This window comes from Microtus ochrogaster, chromosome 16, assembly GCF_000317375.1.
Source record: "Microtus ochrogaster isolate Prairie Vole_2 chromosome 16, MicOch1.0, whole genome shotgun sequence".
NCBI classification, from domain to species: domain Eukaryota; kingdom Metazoa; phylum Chordata; class Mammalia; order Rodentia; family Cricetidae; genus Microtus; species Microtus ochrogaster.
The window spans coordinates 33,399,455-33,420,646 of record NC_022018.1 but is presented as its reverse complement, the minus strand read 5'-3'; the positions used below and the strand labels follow the sequence as shown (position 1 = coordinate 33,420,646).

Genomic DNA, 21,192 nt, shown 5'->3' with positions numbered 1-21,192 from the left:
ACTCATTTCCAGATTAGTAGTAGAAATGGAATTTTCACCCAATATTTTGCCATAATTTATGATCTTATGTCTCCATATTTTCTCCAGAGATTCTTGAGTGTTTCAGGTGATGATAAATGCTGTCGATGCTTATAGGAGCATGAACCACCCTATCTCAGCAACAGTCAATAATCCTAGATGTTTTAATCAAACACAAATCTATTTCCTTAGCCATAAACACTGGGAAATATTTCTCTCAACAGATAGGTAACAGTTCTGGGAAATCAACAGATCTGACGAAATTGTTTAGAAGACACTTTGACAGATCCCATCATTTAACAAAACTTTGATCAGATCCTTATTGGTGGGTGACGACTTCCTTAAAAACTGTTATTTTTTTCTGTTTGCTTTTCTTACTATCTTCAAATATAACATCTGAATTTTCTCATGTGAGGTGAGCCTTAAATCAATTGTTGATTGCAGTTTGCAACTGTTGTGCCGCTGTTTCTTTAAGCAGAGAAAACTTTGCCAGGCTTCCCTTACCATGTTGCCGAGCTATACCAATTATTGACAATTATCCTGAAATATTCTATTGAGGTTTTTTTAGTATTTCAGATGGTAAATGCTTTTGGTACTATGGAAGCCATTGTAAGGGTTGGAAATTTCTTCATCATTATAAACTCATTTTTCAAAAAAAATATTTTGCAACAAAGTATTCTTCAGTACCTTCAGTAATAGTGTCTATGCCTTTAATTATGCTGTGTAACCAGCAACAGTTCAGAAGTCTATGCGGATTAGGGGCATCATGTACCTTCTTTTCTAAAATCTCCTGAAACAGACCTTATGCACTCGCCATTATTCAATGACTTTATAAATGTCAGGAATGTCTACTCCTATGTCTGATGGGTACCTATGTGCAAATTTTTAAACTGTTAGATTTATTGGTTTTCCAGATGCATTTTCTCACTAATAATTCATGTAGATGATAGAAATTTATTTACAAATAAATAATGGAAACTTATATACCAGTTTCAAGAGAATGAAAAATTGTCACTTAATTAATATTTTGTAGGAATAATGATACAGCTTTAAGAACGTCTCCTACAGTATGGTTTGTCCTCAATCTGGTTTCAACTCTTTCTCTGAAAGCAAGTTGCTCAGTATGTACGGAAAACAGTGCTCTACTTAATTTTCTGTAATCTGCTATCACTCTGAGTTTCTTCATATTGTCATATGGAGTAAAATGATTAATGTAAGGTCTTGGGAGTCCAGAGGAGAATTGGTGAAGTTAATTTTTAGAGCTATCTAGGGTTAATACATGGTTGTATGCTAACACTTTGGGATTGCTTAGTGTACTGTCTAGAAGCAACTCAGTTCCATAGCACTTGGCTTATCTAATTCTGTACTAAAAAATCTGTCTCTTAGAAATGGTCTAGCTTTCCATCTTTTGGGTAGACCAGATGGACTTCTTAATAATGACTTCTTTCTTCAATTCTAAAACTCTTTGCCCATATTAAACTTTCTACACTTTTCAGTTTCTTTGCCATCCTCATTATTTATGAGCCTCGAGCCTGTTATTTGTGACAAAATTTGATGATATGGTGATGTCAGTGAAACATTTTATAATAAATGAACAAACGAAGCATTGACAAATTGCCTTTTCAGACTTCAACATTTTCAAAAAGTTTGTTTTTATTCTTTAAGAAGAGACCCATGCACCCAAGCATGCACTGAAAGCCATAGTACTAGTAGAAGTTTTGAAGAACTAAACTTAAGAACCATCTCAGAAGTACATGGAATGAATGTGGGCTTAGCAGTTGTTGTTATGGACAATTCTGCATCTCAGGAGCTTGAGATAATTATCAACCTTATGGGAATCCCTGCGCAGGCAGCGGATCTTGTTGTAAAGAGCCAAATCTCTGGATTCTTCATCAATTCCCTGCAGGGATGGAAACTGCGACCAAACGGAGTAGATCTCATTTCCTTTGGCTTCAGGATAGGCCTAATTAGAAAACAGAAAATTCAAATTCATATGTTAGCATTTTTATATCTGTATTTCATCTTATGGTTGAATGCATGTTCTGGAGGAAAGACCAATGTAAACTTTTAGCCAGATTCATGGATATTTTTAGGCAGGGTGCAAGTCTGTCAGGCATCTAAAAGTTTGAAGCAGAGTATATAGATATGTTTTGTATTAGGCATGTGATCTGAGTTGAAGTTTATCTTTTCCATGTATAAGGATGATAACCAGGTCCTCAGTTTTTACCAAGGTATGGTGAAAGACAGAGTGTCTGCTCCCTTACCTAAAGTGCTTCTCTGTATTAACAAAAACCTTGTGCTTTGCTGCTTCTGATAATGGATCACTTGTCATCTTACTGTTTTGAACTGAATCGCACACATTTGGAAACTTAGCAATGACCAAGAATACTTAATGCCTTAACTTGCCTTGCTATGAAATTACCACTAAGTCAGAATGTAGCCTCACAGAAATGAAGACAATACCTTGAAATCAGAATGTTTACTGCATGTGTTGCTGGTTTAATGGTTTTATTTGTATTTTCATTTGTGTGTGTGTTCACCAGAAGTACACATTTTCATGGAAATTATAAAAATATGGCATGTACACCAAAACATATATGGTGTTAATATACACCAAATAGCTAAGAAGAAATCTAAAGCAAGTAGTATGTATGTACTCCTACTTATTTTTATCAAAGGTATTTTATCTTTGTGATTTTCAGAAAGCTGATTTGGTATTAATCTCATTAGCAATGACAATTATCATAACTGGAGAAATTCAAAACACAAAATCAACTTTAAGTATGTCAAATGATTTGGACATATCAAATTCAATGACATGAGTTTTATGTAGGAAACCAGAGTGAAACAACATGTAGGATGATCAGTTTAAAGAAAATGTACCTCTTTTGAGAGTTTCTGGAACAGTATTGATGACTCATCCTTAGCTTTCCAGTTTCCTATGGGCAGGGCCAAAGATGGCAGGAGAGTTTCTAATTTTATTTTGATTTTCTTTTCTCTCCCTTAACACTTTACTTCTCTGGTGTATTCGTGAAAGAGGTATATAACCAGAATGTCAATACATATACATGAATTCTCTTTAAGAATGCTTTATCTTGTCAATTTTTTTAGTCTGTTTTTCTTTTACTTTGGAACATATAACCATAAGTGTATAAGAAACAGTAAGCTGTTTGTACATTACTAAAAAGCATCCGGAAGACCACACCCATCCAACACTGTAGTTGAAGTCTAGGATTTAGAGATATTAGAATCTACTGTTTTAATAGCACTCTACAATGTAGAATGCCTGAGCTTCGTTCATGCAAAGAAGAGTTTTTCATAATTTGTTTCTCACTGTAAGCGTCAGCTAATGCATAAATAATGAAAGAAATGAAGTTTCAGGGAACTGCTCACCTGGCTAAGTATCTTCTCAATTCCCTCTAGAAGGCGCTTGTTTTGTTCCCCAATCTCTTTGGCTCTTGATATGATAGCATCAGAGGCTTCATGAATACCATCTACTTCAGTTACTAGTTGAAACAGAGGGCCGTTCCAGGAGTGCACCAAACTAAGTATCAGGTTCAGAAGGACTTCCGGCTAAGCAATCATGTTGAACAATAGTTAAAGAAAGTGAAATACAGCTGAGTTAGTTACATATGGCTTTTGTTCACAAAAGTGGAACTAAAATATTTATTTTATAACTATGTGTGTACTAATATGTTTCTAGAACACAAATGTTATAGAAAAGTCAAGGTTAACTATTGGCATATACTTTGAAAAAGGCAAACAAAAAATGTCTTATTTAAGTTACTACTTTTTTTCTATATGTGTGTTTGTGTGTGCCTAATTTGTGTGTGTGTGTACATGCAGGTATGTATGCGCAGGCTTTCGGAAGCTTGGGAGCTAAAAATCAATGTTAAGTGCTATCGCTCACATGCAGTTCACTGTTTTGTGAGACATGGTATCTCCCTAGCCTGAAAATTTCCCAGGAGCCTAGGCTGACTAGCTAGACTGTCTTCACCTTTCTAGGGCTGAGACTGTAAGAATGCAGCCTCAGTCTCTGTTTGTTTGTTTATTTGTTTTTGACAGTAACCGTGGTGGATTTTTTTTGTTCTGTTTTGTTTTGTGTCTTGGCTGACCTAGAACAGAGATTAACCTGTTTTTGATTCCTGAGTGGTAGAATTAAAAGCATGCACTACCACGCTGAACTACTTTCATGACTGGATTTTTAAAGTTTTGATGATTAGCTTCTCATACTTACATGGAAAGAAAGAAATTTAGTTATATCTCCTTAGCTTTTAGGTTACTGGCTTTTCTATTAAGACAAAAATTCTCTGTGCTGCATAGCCCTCTGCAATTTTACCATCTGACCTCATCATCAGATCTATTTTTTCTATTTTATTACCTTGTACATCCAAAACAAACAAAAGTTTGGTGGTACTCAGTAGGTACCAGAACTCAGGAGGTTCCAGGAAGACATCAGGGAAGATACATACCACCCTTATCAATGATTAGGAGCCCAAATATTTTTCACACTAATAAATAAAACTGATTATTATGTGAATATATTATTTTTATCGTATTATGTTTTGTTAAAAGAAGATACACTAAAAAGTGCATGACTCCCTTTTCATCATTTCTAGAAGAATGGCCCATTAGTTGGTGTGTACAGTGAAGAATAAAGACACAGTCCTGTATTTAAATAAAAGCATAAGTGGAAATCACAATGGAGTTTTGAACACCCAGTGTTTGCTCACTTCCCAAACTGTACAATAAACTCATCCCTGATTTGAAATGCTTACTGTCAAGATGTTTGTTGTGTATTTGAGTGGGAGTGGAAATGAAGGGTAGAGCACAATCCAAGGAACATTACAATAGAAAAAAAGTATAGAGCATTTGAGGAAAAAGAGTAGGGCAAATTGTAATGGCAACATGGGGTCCTGGTAGCACAACAGCACATGAATAAGAGAGCTTGAGTTAGATGAAGCCACCACTCCTTTTTCTACCAGCACTGAAACTGACACAAACTCAGTATTACCTCTTGGAGGCCAAGTTCCTTATCTCAGCAAGTGAAATAATAATACATTGCAACGTGGGACTTTTTGTAAGGAAGAATTCAAGCAATGTAAATAGTGTGCGGTGTGGAGAGGCTAGCAATGGAGCGTCTTTCACCAAATATTTTTTTTGGTCCTCATCCTGTTATTGCAGTTTCTCTTTGGTTATCACTATAATACTATTGAGAATAGAAAGAATATAGAACTCAGATGTGTCTAATAAAGTAGGGAACATATTGTACTTTGGTTGTATATAATTACATATATATATCACATAAATTTATATATAAATACACTATATATATTGATATTGATTGATTGAGAAAAGATGAATGTCAGTAATTAACCAAGTAGACCAAAACATCTTTTGAGATAAGATCTCTCTCTAATGTAATCATCTTATGTATATATTTTGATTTCAGACATGTTGAGATTGGTTAAGACATGGTTTATAAAATTGATAATTAGACCTGCTATAACATTAAGATGTTATTATTATAAGAGATCCCAGACATAACTGTGAGAAACACAAACATGTATTTTCCTGATACTGCTTCTTAAGGAGACTTTCAGTTAAGGTACGGAAGAAGGCAAGAAGTCTGGGAAGAATGCAGGTGTTGTTAGAGAAGTAGAAACAGGGCCAGGAGAACTTGAAAGTTAAGAAGCGAAAGTGTAGTGGTCAGTAATGGATGCTGCCTATGGAGGAGTTCCTGAAACAACAAACAAATGCAAATGAGCTCTCATTTCTTACATATGTATGAATGTCAATGATCATGAAATTAATTTCAAAGTTTCCTCCAGAATAACAAGCGATGTCATCTTCATGGACAGCTCAGTTACAATGTTATTAAGTATGTCATTTTACTCTTATCCCTTCTCCAATGTGTATTTTATTTGGCAAATAATTCTTCCTCTTTTCCGTTTTTCATGTGCGATTATTATACCTATCTCAGTATTCTAATAACCTGGAGAACACCAAAAACCTGTGTACTACGTCAATTATGTCCAGCATAAAATCAGGTGAGGACTCACAGGGACCTGCTGGGCTTCTTCCTTGTCTTCCGGGGTAGCCAGGGAAGAAGTGGGGCAGTCATTGATGGCTTTGGCAATAAACTCATGGTCTTGAGCATACCGCTTTTCCTGAAAATGGTAGAAACATCACATCAATAACGTTTAGGAATTAAAAAATATATAACAAGAATATTAATGCACTTTGTATATATTTGAGTTTTAAATTAGCATAACACTTTTAATTAAGGAAGTAAATAGCATTATTTTTACTTATTTCTTAAGTATATCCCTATTTTTCTTACCATCGTTGTCTAATATTCCAACCAAGTCTATACTGTCTTGTTTCCTTGTCCTATCTTTTTATAAATTACTATTCAGAAATAAGCATAAAAGTACCTAAAATATAAAAATTTCTTTAAAATATCATTTTTCATATTTGAGCAAAATGCCATGTCATGCTTTATCTATATTACTTTATTTAATTTTTTCCATGACTTCAGATTGATATGATTCTCTTAAGTAGTTATTATAAAACACGGATTTTTATTCAAGTGCTTCTGAATCTATATACTTGTATAGTACAAATTTCTTCATAAATGCTGAATATAATTATGTGGATTGTGAAAACATAAACTGGAAATGCTGAGCATATATCTTTGAAAAATGTTAAGCAATAAACATTTAAGATAAAAAGTTATCTATTTTTTTCTTTTGAGACAGGGTTTTTCTGTAGCTTTGAGGCTTATCCTGGAACCTTAGACCAGGCTGTTCTTGAACTCACAGAGATCCGCCTGCCTCTGACTCCTAAGTACTTGGATTAAAGGCGTGAGCCACCACAGCTTGGCCTAAAAAGTTATCAATTACAATCAATGTTTAATCATTTAGATAATTTTATTATTTATTTATTGTATAAAGTATCATCAAAAACTAAACTTACTAAAAATTCTGAAAATTTAGAAGAATTTCTAAGAAGATTTCAAAAGCAAAGTATGATCAGTCAATAACTCAAAGAAATGCCAGTGAGTACAGAGAACACTATGATTCGTATTTATTGCTAATGATGAGTTACTTTATGCATACACATTGATGTACTAAAACTGTCACTGGCCGTGAACTTGTAGGCTAACTCAAAGAAATAACAAAAATCCTCTACAAGATCTTCAGCAGCAGAAGACCCTTTTCTACTTCTGAACCAGCCTTCCTATTGTAATTGAAGCCATGCTCTGACAGTTTTAACACAGGACTCTTAGCACTGGGGGCTGTCTGAGCACTGATTATTTTTATTTCCCTTTCTTCATGTGTGTTCGCGTTAGGTTAATTCTAGCCCATCCACAAAGTTTACTAATTCCATGATGTTTCCCTTCTCTGGACATCTGCAGAGCACTAAGTGAAAAATGCCCCTGGAGCCAGGACCCACACATGCAAGACTAGGAGTTTAGATATTTTCCCCAACTATACTAAGGGTTTTATATCTCAAGTTTAAGTTTAGAAGCATATATTACAAAAAAAGGAAAATCATTTCCCTTTTGCAAATCTTTAATATTTTGTGAAATTGCCTTGTTCTTGTTCTACTTTTTATTAGGTAGCATTTCTTTTTCCCATGAAGATGCAGTCTTTGAAGTTTGGATCATTTTTTACTTTGTACTGTAGCAGAAAGGCCCCTTTCAGCAGATGCCAGAAGTGAGTGAAGTACTTACAAATTCAATGAACATATCTGCAGACATCATATAGACATAGTGAGAGAGCATGATCACCCGGTCAAACAGCTCCTGGAGAGTCATCTGGCAGTTCCCATTGTGACAGATTGGCAGGGGGTGCACGTTTTGGCAGAACAGCAGGTTAGACATCACAAGCAGCAGGAGTGTCCCTGCTCAGGAAACACAGACACCTATGAGATGATTTTGTTCAACTGAAAGGAAACCTTATCTGTCTCTAGCACTTTACACGAATGGTTGCATCTGTGGGGAAAAAAGACTCAGCATCTTCCACGTTGCATGCTTACCCATATATTAACACTTTCACAGATATGTAGCCAGAATAGGTTGGCTCTTGTCGTTTTGTTTTGGCTCAGAAGCGGTTGTGCACTTTGCAAACATTTTGAGCATAAATCACTGGGCACAAATCAGTCCAAACTACTGTATTAAGTCAATCTCTGAAGACAATTTTATGTTGTGGTAGTTTCTTCTGGTCTTAAGTAGTCACATTCTCTAACCAAACTGCTATACAATGTTACTAAATAGCCTATTAGATGAAAACATAAAGTGCAATTGGAATATAGTTCTTATAAAATACTTCTAATTTTCCAAAAACATACTTCAAATATATTTATGTAATGCAAAATACATAAATGTGTGTGTGCACATGCATGCTCTTGCAGTTATGTGTGTATTAGGAGACTTGGTAGTTTTTATGTGTGAGAGAAATATGCTTTGCATATATGAAGCTATAGCAGTAGCTCTTGTAAATTCATAACTAGATAGATATTCTCTAAGTACACTTTTTTGAACATTTATCATTTGAGGGATTTTCAGTCTAAGATCAGATAAAATAGAAAAAGGGTTTGTTATACATATTTCAAAACATATTTTTGGTGCTACTAATACTTCCATTTTTTAAAAAATGACACCAAGAAAGCAATTTCTTAGTACTAGCCTCCTTACTTTCTCCCCTTCTATTGAAATGTCATTTGGCTTCAATTAGATTGTCAGAACAGTATAAAACAGATACCTACTATCATTATGTGGATTATGCCTGCATCACTGAAAATTTCACCAGATTTATTTAAACTGGCCAACTTATTCAGAGATTTGGCAACCAGACAATATTTACTGCTTTCTTCTAGAGTCTGACAGGTGGACCCAATGTTCCTGTGGTCTGTGACAGTACAAGTTCTCAGTATCAGCAACAGCAACTCTGTGAGTGGGGTTTCTCCTTGTTCTCAAGCTAACTTTGCACTAGAGGATATTTAAGATCATCCATTCTTTCTACATAGTAGCTGCAAGTAGCACCCTCCTTTTATCTTTCTTACTTCCATTATGTTAACACAAATGGCCTCCAGATATTGTCACAACCCTGGAAGGACACCTCTCCCATTAGAAAGCCACTGATATAAAAGTCTGTTATATTAAGTATGAATAATTTTTTAATCAAGTAATAAGAGAGACTTCTAAACTCCTTTAATTCCAAGACAACTACATCTCCGAAAAGGTGGTGACTCATAGCTGGAGTGCAAGGTAGGTGTCCTATGATGCTCCCATTACTTTCTGTGGGATATCAACAACCCTACCACCCTTGCTCTAAACTTAATTTTCTTTATTTTTATTATCTGTTGCTATGAATAAGGGATTAAGTTATTTTGTACATCACCACAGCTTTCTTGGGTTCATGTTGGCTTTAGTCATGCCATGTCTGAAGCAAAGCAGTTATTCCCATCTCCCTCTAAAGTGGAAACCTGCATTAGGTAAATTTTTACACTAGACAACCCTTTATCCCCTCCGCCAAGAATACAGAGAAAGCCAATTACTCACTGAACTGTAGCACATACCTTTTCGATCTGACCCTTGGCTGTTCATGGCGGTGATTATTGCTGAGAGCACCCTTCACCAAAGAAGGCCTGAGAGAACCACATCTTTCTCATCCGCAGATATTGGCTTTATAAACCTTTGACATCTTCATGAATATACATCATCAGGCACTTTCTTCTCCTCCCTGTCATCTATTTCCGTCATTAAGATTGCCCCCATAATTTTAAACATCAAGTGGTATTTTATTTCTTATTCATATTCAGGAAGACATATTGGCCAGAAATGAAGGATTTTGATTAATTACTGCAAAAGGAAATGAGAGAAATGCTGGGGGTGAGACCTTGAGTCTAGTCTGAGCTAGCGAATCTATAAAACTTATAGAAGGCTATTCCTTTAGAATTTACCCTTAGTTCTTCATAGAATCTACAACATGTATAGTGGTTTTTGGCTTACAAAATAGCTTCAGACAATGCAGTTTATAAAGTTTGTCATTCAAGATTATTGGGCGAATTAAAAGTTTGAATATATATGCGCTGAACACAAGAAAATGTGGACTTAAGTTTGAAAGAGCAGAATTTTCTGTTCCCTCTAATGCTCTGAGTCCCTATAACTGGGCTTTGACGTCCAACCACCTATTTTGTTCTTTTAAAAGTAATATGTATGATGGTTATGACTTTTGGTTATAACACACAGTTTTATATGTTCATCTCTTGATTTTAGTATGTGAAGTTGTATTTTTGACTTAATGTATATAGTAAAAAGCAAAGGTTTGGGGTGACTCTATGCAAAGGCAGTAGACACTCTTTTATAATGAAGTTAGATATAAAGACAAGAGTTGCTTGAAGACCAATGGGAAGACTTGTGAAGACGGAAAAATGCCAGTTACAATGAATCTATGTGTACTCATATCTAAGGAGAACCAGATATCACTCATTCTTTACTCAGTTTATCTAGGAAAGAAGTATAGTCATTTTAGGTTAAAATATAGTTATGCATACTCACACACACTTGTTTTCATGTAGACACAAGTACACAATAAAATCAACCACAAATCTAGACACAATCTCCTCTTACCTGGAAGACACAGATAAATAAACTGTATGAACTCAAGATCTACCATCCTCTTCTGAACCCAAACCACTCTAGGGCAAGGTGACAAAAGTGCATTTTCCATGAACTCAAAAGTTCCATTCACCTTTTAGAGATTAGCTAAATAATATTATTATATTGAATAAAAATGAATTTTGGGGTTCATGCATCTGAAGCAGTTTGTGACCTTTAGTTTTGGCTTTATTGGGTATGGGCTAACAGATGCAGTATTTTTTTTTCCCAAATCATAACATTTTTTGATGTTTTCCTTTACTTTATTTTAAAGCAATTTAAATAATATTTGCTACACACACACACACACACACACACACACACACACACACATATATGTATATATGCCTGTGTATAGGTGTGAGTGTGACTACAGATACCACAGATTCAAGAAAAGGGTGTTACACACTTTAGAGCTAGAGTTACAGGTGGGAGGAAGCCTCCAGAGTAGGTGCTGGGAACTAAACTTGGGTCCTCTGAATAGCCATTTACAGGGACTGTTGACCTTTGAGCCATCTCTCCAGCCTTTCTCCTTACAGTTCCACATATATGTGCCTTAGTGATCTACCTAGTTTGTGCTCTTATGGGAATGAGAAATCTTACTCCAGAATACCATTCTGAGCTGCTTTCTTGATAAATGTCTTAGTTTCTTCCTAATTGCCTTAGTATAATCAATGTCAGGTTTCAAACTAGAAAAATCAAGTGTGCACCTCACAGATCTATTTATCTAAATGTAAGTTTGACGTCTTTCCTGCATGTATGCTGAGTATCCATCTCTCCTCTCAGACAAAAAGTCTGAATTTTCACAGAAGTAAAGGTATGAAATCCTGTGAAGCCCTCTCCATTCACCGCATAAACTCCAGCAGAAGGAAATCTTCCCTAAAACAGAGTCTGACAACATAATCTTGAAATTTAAATGTGTTGTCCCTTTTTTGGAGACCAGAAAAGGAGAAAAAGTGAGAGATGTTCATTGATTTACAGGACTGCAAAGCAGCACATTCCTCCCTAAAGTTTACAATTTGCTGCTCGCTGTTTCACGGCCCCACATTTCCTGTGAATGGAGATTGTGAAGTCTAAACGACTCACAATCATATATGTATGTGAAAATTCACAACTATCCCAATTTTGCAAGCACCTTTTGTGCTTCTATTTTCACTTAATATTTGTATATGCTATTTTGTGAATATTCTGTTTGTCAAAGTGTGCCCTTAAATGAGAGAAATGAAAAACAAGGGACATACTCTCATTTTTCAAATTTCATTTGCTCTCACTTTGGATTTTGATGGTTCCTGGTAAAAGTGGGCTGACAACTAATTTCTTTCAAAGACATCAGATTTGCCTAGACCTTGTATTTTATTCATTTTTTATTTATCCATTCTGCATTTAGCAAGAAATTTGTTTTTCTTCTTCAATTTATGATATAACAAACACTTCTAAAGTATTATATCACCTGAAAAAAATGTAAGATATAATAAAAGAAGAAAAAGAAATTGTTGCTTAAAATTCTCCTAATAAACTTAATGAATGTATCCACTGGGTATTTTTTTAATTTACATTAGTAATTAATTGCTTAACAAAAGAAATTTACTAATTATAAATGGTATATGATTTATGAATTTAAAATTGTTAAACATCTATCTTCCAAAAGTTGGTGTAAATCTTCTGACAAACTAAACATCATTTTCAGCATAATAGGTCAAATCATATAAAGAAAGTCTTGGAGAAAGAGCCAGGGCTACTTTCTCTAATGGTCTTTTTTTCAGGGCAGTCAAAAAATTATCAGTTAATTTCATCTTATTATTTAGGTTATCTCCATGAATATCTATACCTTTTTCTTTCTAATTGTCCATGCCCAATGGAAAGTATATTTGAAAAGTTCACTTCCATCATCAATCAATCGTGTACTTGTCTATCTATCAGTGATCATTCTCTATAATTTATGTATTATGAAGACATGTGTTGATATCTATCCATATCTATTTCAATATAGTCTATTATCTATCTCTCATCTATCTACCTATATATTGTTGATGTAGTCCATTGTCTATCATCTTCAATATAATCTAACATCCATCTAATCTATTTGTCTTTCTATTTGTTAATTTCTCTAATCTATTTATCTTCCTATTCTTAGATTGTTTGATTTCCATTTATCAATGAATTTGCCGTTCAATCTACCCAGCCAACCAACTAACCAGACATTCATTTATCTATCATTATTAATCTAATGAGAAATAAGACTCTGATCCTTGCCTGGATTCAGACATGAATTTTGTAATTCAAATTTGGAATTAACACTAATGCTAGCAGTTACAACAGAATGTTACAGCAAAAATTGAGAGTACTAAAGGGACCAGAATGACAGGCAATAATTCTTGTTCTGGATCGAGAGATTGTAGGTAGGGAGGGAGCTGCTGTAGTGGGAGGGATTCAGGACACTTGTGAGGTAAAGACACTATTGTACAGAGAACTTCTCCAATATTATAATAACTCATAAAGCTTTATATGTGTTGACACCTTTCCTCCACCTTCCTTCACTGATAATTCATACTGAGAAGCAGGGCAGAAATCTTGAAATGCAATGCCTTCTTATCCAGCCTGTTGCTCATTCATCCTGAGGGTTTCTAAAATTAGCTTTAAATACCTTTTCTGTATTAAGTCCTGTACCATATTTTTATTTAAAATGCCTTTACTGCTTCTTTAAGATTTTGGTTTATTATAGGTGGTTATGCTGATCACCTTCATCCCTCCCTTCTATCTTTTCCCAGATCTACCCTCCACCCCTTAAAACTCAATGAGTTTATTTACTTTAAATTTTATGATTTTATGTGACCCATATTTTTCCCTGTGGTTCCTCCACTTGCTCATCAAAATTCTTGAGCTCTTTTTAAATTTCATCATTTTATGTTTTTCATACACATCCTAGTGAGTCCATTGTTTTTATATACATATTTAGTGTTGACCACTTGGGATTGGATAACATATCAGACAGTTCACTTCTGAAAAGAACTGATTCTCTCTCTGTGTCTCTGTCTCTGTCTCTGTCTCTCTCTCTCTCTCTCTCTCTCTCTCTCTCTCTCTCTCTCTCTCTCCAGCTATTAATTGCTAATAGCTCCTCAGTTAGAAGCTGGTCTTTGTGAGATTTTCCTTGTTCACATGAACTTGTAAGCTAGAATTGTCATTCTGAAGGTGTTGTTTAGGCCACCCTGTTTTTGTGACTTCATGTGTGCAGTTTGTCACTCATAGAAGACAGTATTTCATAGCAGGTATTCTAGTTCTTTGGCTCTTACAATCTTTTAGCTCTTTTCCCCACAAACCTTAGGTGTATGGGATTTGCTGTAGTTTCATCAGCTGAGGCTCAGTGTTCCATTGTCAATTATTCTCTGCATTTTGACCATTTGACAAGTTGTGACTTTATTTTATGTTCTTTCTATGGCCCAACAGGAAGCTTCTTTATAAAAAGGGGAGGGCTATACTCCTCCATAGGTATGAGGGTAAATATTTGCATTGCAGTAACTAGTTTAATTAGTAGCAATGGCTTCTCCTTTAATATCCATGGCCTCACCAGTTTATCTAATTGATGAAACACTTTTTTTCTTAAGCAATATGTAATTTCATACTCAGATAATAGCTAAAGCAATAATTGCTTAACTAAACTCTTTGTCATTTGGTATTAACATGAAAGAAAATACAAATATAGATATGAATTAATTCCTTGATAATGAACTCTATTAGTTTACAACAGGTAAAATATAAAAAATCAGCATCTTTAAATGATAGGGCACAAGAAAAGTTTTAAGGTCATGAGGAAGACATCAGAGGGGAGAAAGATCGCAGAATCTTGAAGGTGCCTGGTTCTGATGAAATGAATGGATATTATGCTCTAAAAGTTAATAAGTACATCTTTGATCAAAAGTAGAGAGCAGTATGGTTTTGTTGATTTTGTTGTTTATAAACAGATATTAAATAATACAGTCAAAATGATTTTGGAAATAAAAGCTTTCACAAGATAATGAGCAATAATGCTTATAACCTAAAAATTTTTAAAGAGATTGTAAGCTTTCCACTTGTGGAAATATGAAACATTCCATTTGACAAAAGTTAAAGAATATAATAAATAGAAGCAAAATACACAAAATTAGAACAAGTTCAAATATATGGGGTTTCTTTAGTTACTAAGAGAGAGGATGTGGCACTCTCTTTAAAACACTTCAAAATTCAAATTCATGTCTGCATTCAAATAATAAAACTTTAGGGAAAGAAAGATTTCTTGCCTTGTCCACTCTAACTTTATGGCCAAGACTCTTAAAAGTGCAAACAAGAGAAATATATACAATGTCTCTTAATTAACTCAATGTAAATGTCGAATTTTATACAGCCTTTAGAAACGGCAAAGGAACCTAGAAATGTGTGTGTTTATGCTTACGTAGAAGGATGGGCAGACAATTGTGTAGAAGGGTAACTGGAGAAGTAGTAGTCTGTGCTAACAGCAGTAAATGTAAGTGAACTTAGAAAGGTTCTCTGCTTGTTTGGTTCTTAATCATATCACTGTCTTTGAGTGCCAGGGAAGTGTCCCTGGATTACAGGGTCTTGTGACCTACTTTCCAGAAAGTTCTGGGAGTTCCTTTACGTGCTGCTTCAGGGGACAGGGGAGAGAGAAGTTCTAAGAACGGCCTCTCTGCTTCTACATTCTCTTAGATAAGAGGCTGCTGTAAGTAGGGTAGGGCATCTTGGGTCCTTTAGATGTAAAACTGGTTTTCCAAGGACAAGGAGTTAGTGGGTGCTTTGTGTTTCAGTTGGGACACATATGGATGCCTCAGAATATTTTTTTTATGATACTGTTGCCTTTTGATAATTAAATGCCAGATGTGATGCTAATTTTCCTACACACGCGACAACCTCAGAGCAACATTATGCTATCAAATGCTAGTCGGAATCTATTAAGAAAGCCTGATCTATAGTGAGGTGCCTAAGAAATGTTAAAGTTTATCCTGCTAAAAAGAACCTAAGAATAAAATGATTCCTAATGAAATATTGCTATTCCCATGCTTCTACATAGATCCCAGAGCACCTTTCAGTACTCATATGAGAAGCTTCTTCTTGAACTAGATGATAACAAACAAAAAAAGATCCACAGCACACAGAGACTGAAAGGCTTTGGAATGCTCGTCCCTAAATGGGTTGTTTTTATCAAAGCCCTACCCTCAAGACTGAGGGATTGATATAGAAGAGGAGATGGAAAAATTTTAAGAGCCAGAGATGATGAATGGCTCCAAGGTAATAGCATCATCAAGACACAATGGGATTGAAATACAACGAACTTAGAGTGTCTATGACAACACCTACAAGACAGCACAAAATGTACTTCATGTGTTTTTGTGATCTTGTTTCTTCTGGTGCTTTTTGCCTTATTGATTCTCCTTTTTAAAGATTGTTTTGCTTTTCATTTTTTGTTTTATCATGTGCTTTTTTTAATTTGAGAGAGAAAGAACATGAGGCTGAGCTAATAAGGAGGTGGAGAGAATCTGCAAAGCATCAGTGGAAGGGAAATAATATGGACAAATTATAGTCTATGAAAAAATATACTTTTAATAAAAGATATAAACCAAAAGGGAAAAATATTGAGGTATAAAAATAGGCAAATGAAAAACTACATTTAAAATTGCTGGAGTCATACATCTATTAATGAATAAAAGTGTTAAGTTAAAATACTTTGTGATATTTCATACAAAATCAGTGTAGAAATAATGCATACATGCTGGATTATCTTTCTTAAATTTTGGTCAGGCCTACATTCTTGGGCTTACCCAGCTATTTGGTATCCAAATCATCGTGTCTATGAATATAACCCCAAATCTGTACCTTCCTTTCTTAGTGTTCTGAATTCCCATTCCTCTGACAGATATTTCTACCTACATCATTAAACAAAATACTGAATTACTAAAGAAATGTCATTTTCACTCTTAAGTTCATATATTAGCACCCCAGCTGGTATCTCAGTGTGTCCTTGTCTTTCTCTTGCATCATATTCATCCTGTTGAGAGGTGGACATTATTTTGCCTCCATGAAACTCTTGTTAATCCTCTCTTCAGTTTAGCGTGACCTGAATATTCATAATCGACTTCTTTTCTCCTTCATCTAAACAATACAGTTACAATCTTTTCATGCATCATGCAGAATATCATTCTCAAGAATAACTTCTGAGCCTTCCTATTTGTTTTAGAGTGTGGTATTCAATGAGTCAGAAGAACAGTAGGATAAATCTGATCAAATGCAGCATTTTTTTTATTGAGAAAAGGAAAAAAAAAACAAGTTTCCGCCTCCTCCCAGCCTCCCACCTCCCTCCCCCTCCTCCCACCCTTCTCCCCCTCCCTCTCCAGTCCAAAGAGCAGTCAGGGTTCCCTGCCCTGTGGTAAGTCTTAGGTCCTCCCCCCTCCGTCCATATCTTGGAAGGTGAACATCCAAACTGGCTAGGCGCCCACAAAGCCAGAAAATTAAGTAGGATCAAAACCCCTTGCCATTGTCCTTGGCTTCTCATCAGCCCTCATTGTTCGCCATGTTCAGAGAGTCCAGTTTCATCTTGTGCTTTTTCAGTCACAGTCCAGCTGGCCCTGGTGAGCTTTTTATGGACAAGAAAACGAGACGAATTTACTCAGTGTCTTATAAACTGACATTGTAAACACAAGCACAGCAGTGATACTTATGGCCTTGTATCGTCAGGCTCATGTGCACTGTATATGGCTGTCAAAACATTGTATATGGAAGTCTTTATATGGAGATGAAGATGTGACCTTGAAGGTATACTGAAAACCATGTTATGACCTCAAGACAAAAATGTCAAGGTAATTAGATTAGCAACAAGCAACACGAGAGAAGTGTCTTCAAGGAAACATTGCCCCTGTCAAAGGGAATGAGAGTACAATTCTAAAGTATGCCATAAAAACAATTCAGTTGTTAGACAGTTTTTAATATGCTGTGTAGATAAGTGATACAAAGCTCTTACTTTTTTTTTTTTTTTTTACTTAAATTGGTCCTGGACTTATCTTCCATTTTGGTCTCTGGAAGTTATTTTACTAATATGAGTCTTGCATATGTCATAAAATCTTCATTTAACTTCTCTACCTGTCACTTCTATATCATTAGTAGGAAGAAAGTCACAGGTATTTTGCAGATTAAAAAGGAGATAAAAGGTTACCTGTCAACTACTTGAGAGAGGCAGTATTATTAACACCATTATCGGTGACTTGGCATTTGGATATTCCCTCTTCTGCGAGCCATTTTGTAGTCATGTCTAAGAAGTCAGTGCAATAGATAAGCAATGGGTGTTTCTTCCTGAAAAGGGCATTCGTTTCATGCAGTGAAGAAGAGAGTGGATACAAGCTCTAGTTTCCGGCAACTTCCAGGAACAAACACAGCATCATTGCAATAGTGAAGGTCAATTAGTTATGTGGAAGCAGAAACAGGGTTGTGCGCTTCCATGGTTTGCTTCTAGAAAATTTCTTAACTAAGGTCACATTAAATACTAAGGAAAGCCTATTTGATAATTTAAAAAAAAATGAGAGAAGAAAATAGGGATGATCAAAGTAGGTGATATAAGAGATTGCATAAATGAATTTCATTATTTTGAACAATAAATATATTAATGAGGTAATATAGACAACAGATTTTATGTTACATTTCAGAGCAATAAACTGTAAAATGAAAATATTTTTGAAGCATACAGGACCACTATTTTGAAAACTATTCCCTCTTTAAATAAAATTTATTAGTAGTGCAATTACTCATATGAATCAATATTAACAGATCTTCAATCCCAGTCCCCGATGGATAAGTTTGGTTATGTGATTTTGTTTTTTTTTAATTTTCAAGAAATGTCATATCATACTTTCTTCTATGCATTTTCTCTGTTGCCAGCTTTCCAACGCTATAATGACTATCAAGGTAATCCACTTAACATTAAGAAAGTTTGATATTGGCTCCGAGTTCTGGAAGCTTCCATGTCTGCTTCTCCTGCTTCCGTCTCTGGGGCCTGTTGGGAAGGTAGCAGCATTGCTCAATGAGATTGCTTGCATGGCAGAACAGACCTCTCAGCTGGTGGCTAGAAGGACAAAATAGGAAAGAAGAATGCTAGATCATTCTATCCACTTTAAGGGTAGGTTCTCTAGTGTCTGAGACTTCCCACTGGACACCCCGATAGTAGTGTCACCTGGCCATGGTGTCACCTGGCCCTGTAACATTTGATCCTTTTTGAAGACCCTTAAGAATCCTGTCAAATCAACTTCTAATTTTTGTTCAAAACATTAAGAACTTTTTTAAGATCAACAAACAAGAAGCTTAAAAACAGTCACAAATTGCTTGTTAAGCGTCAAAGGCCCAAACACATCCAAAGTGAACTCTCTCAAGTCCTTTTTGTTTTCTAAATTCCAGTCGTTCAGACCTATTATTCCAGAAGGCAGACCAGAATCCTTTGAAATATGAACACTGCCATATTGTTACCAATGTTGCTTGAGAGCTTTAACTGTAAACAGCATAGAAGTAGTTTGCTCCCTACATACATATTGTAGCGGGCAAGACATACACACACACACACACACACACACACACACACACATATGTATATATATATATATATATGAATGTGTGCATGAGCAGAATCATGTAGATGGTTGTAATAGCTTCAATTGTATTGCAAACATTCACTTTGTTTAAGATTCGTTAAATTATTTACCAGTGGTTTGACATTTTCAGCTGTGTTTTAAAAAAAATAAAAAAATATATTCATGGTATTTGGAGAATACAAGGCTGTTTCTAGCAATGCAACATGAACATGATTCTGGTGGATCCTTAGGTTTTTTTGAAAAAAGGTTGAGGACAAAAAAGTAGAAATAAAGCAGCTTTTCATGAACCTAAAATATGCATGTCACAGATATGGTTTTGTAAAACAAACTTTAAAAAAAAGCAAAGGTGCAGATAGCAGTGCAGATAGCGTCTTTTCATCCGTCCCATTTCCACTCAGTCATTCTTGCTTCAAAGGTTAAATTCAAATGAACACTTACTAATTATTTGTGTTTTAAAAACATTCATTAAAAGTAGAGTATACCTTTCTATTTAGCCACTTCCTTAATGAATATATTTGCATTCAATAATAGAAAAGCACCTTTAGAGATTTCCTGCTCATTTTCTCCGCCTTTATCCTGAGCATCTGGATTTCCAAGGTTAAGACCAAAAGCTTTGTGAAATGTCACGGCTTTGACCTTGTGAAAAATAAATCAAGCCTTGTAGTTTATTTCGGTGCCATTTCAAGCTTAGAAATTTGATCCCCTTAAACATGTACCCAAAAGTGTTGTTCTGTAGTTTTATGAAAGGTTTTATCCTGTGCATTTGTGTTTCTAATATTCACCACTCAACACAATTTATAAGAATGACATTAAGATTGTTTTATTTTCATTGCAGTCCAAAATTGTAAGGTAATAGCTTAAGCCTTATCTTTATAGAAATGTTTTTATGAGTCAAAGTCAAGACTGTAAATAAATAAAAAAGATAATTTTTCAGAACAAGTTCTAATCCACTGTTGTGGATTTGTGTGTGTATATGTATATATATACAAATATACACATAAGGGGAAGTGGTTTAGAACATAAAAAATACAACTTATTATTTTCTCTTTCCGTTGTCTCTTTTGATTGTACCTTAGGTGGTAAAGAGACCCAGGAACAGTGTTAGTCAGACTTAGTATTTCAAAAAGTATATTTATTAATATCATATTTTCTGCCCATGTCTTCTCTCAGGTTTTATATGAGGTCAACTATTCCTCTATCATCTGTTTACCCATCTATTTACATATATTTATTAGTTTTATGTTTATATTTTTATTATTTAGTTTAATTGAATAGATTTTATATATTCATTTTATTAATATATGTAACATTTGTATTTAATAAAAGAAATACATAAAAATAAAATATAAATATATTTTAAACATTTTACTATATACTTACTTCTGTCATTCATCTATCTGTTACTATCTATCAGATTATCAGTCAGTCAATCTTATCTTTAATCTATCCGTTCATCTATAATCTACCTAACCAGTCATTTATTGAACATCATGTAGCTATCATATGTTTATATATTTCATCTCCTTATCTATAATCTATCTTTCTACCATCTATCATATGTCTTCTTTTAATCACCTTCCTTTACTTTCTTTTTTTTAGTATTTATGGTTCTAATATAATTATGAGAAGTTTAGTGTCACTGTCTACTGTATCCTGTATATCTTCATCTGCCATTTCTTTGAATATAGATGTGTTCATGCTGGTATAGTCTGTTGTTTCCAACTTAGAATTCCCCACTCTACCTTTTCAGTCTTCCAGACAGCATTTTCAAACACACACACACACACACACACACACACACACACACACACACACACACGCTCACACAAACGCACACACACAAACACTTTGAGAAATACTTTTGCCTGCGTTTTTTTAAATTTTTTTTTT

General features: G+C 34.8%; 1 protein-coding gene across 1 annotated transcript; it reads right to left on the bottom strand.

The window, feature by feature from the left end:
- Window positions 1-1,637: 1,637 nt before the first annotated feature.
- LOC101987228 (prolactin) lies at window positions 1,638-15,247 on the bottom strand. Its single transcript, XM_005354987.1, has 6 exons — window positions 15,111-15,247; window positions 9,604-9,886; window positions 7,757-7,926; window positions 6,081-6,188; window positions 3,412-3,591; window positions 1,638-1,981 (listed from the first exon to the last, which is right to left on the bottom strand). The coding sequence occupies exons 2-6, from the start codon at window positions 9,629-9,631 to the stop codon at window positions 1,790-1,792; spliced, it is 678 nt and encodes a 225-aa protein (XP_005355044.1). The 5' UTR covers window positions 9,632-9,886; window positions 15,111-15,247; the 3' UTR covers window positions 1,638-1,789.
- Window positions 15,248-21,192: the final 5,945 nt, after the last annotated feature.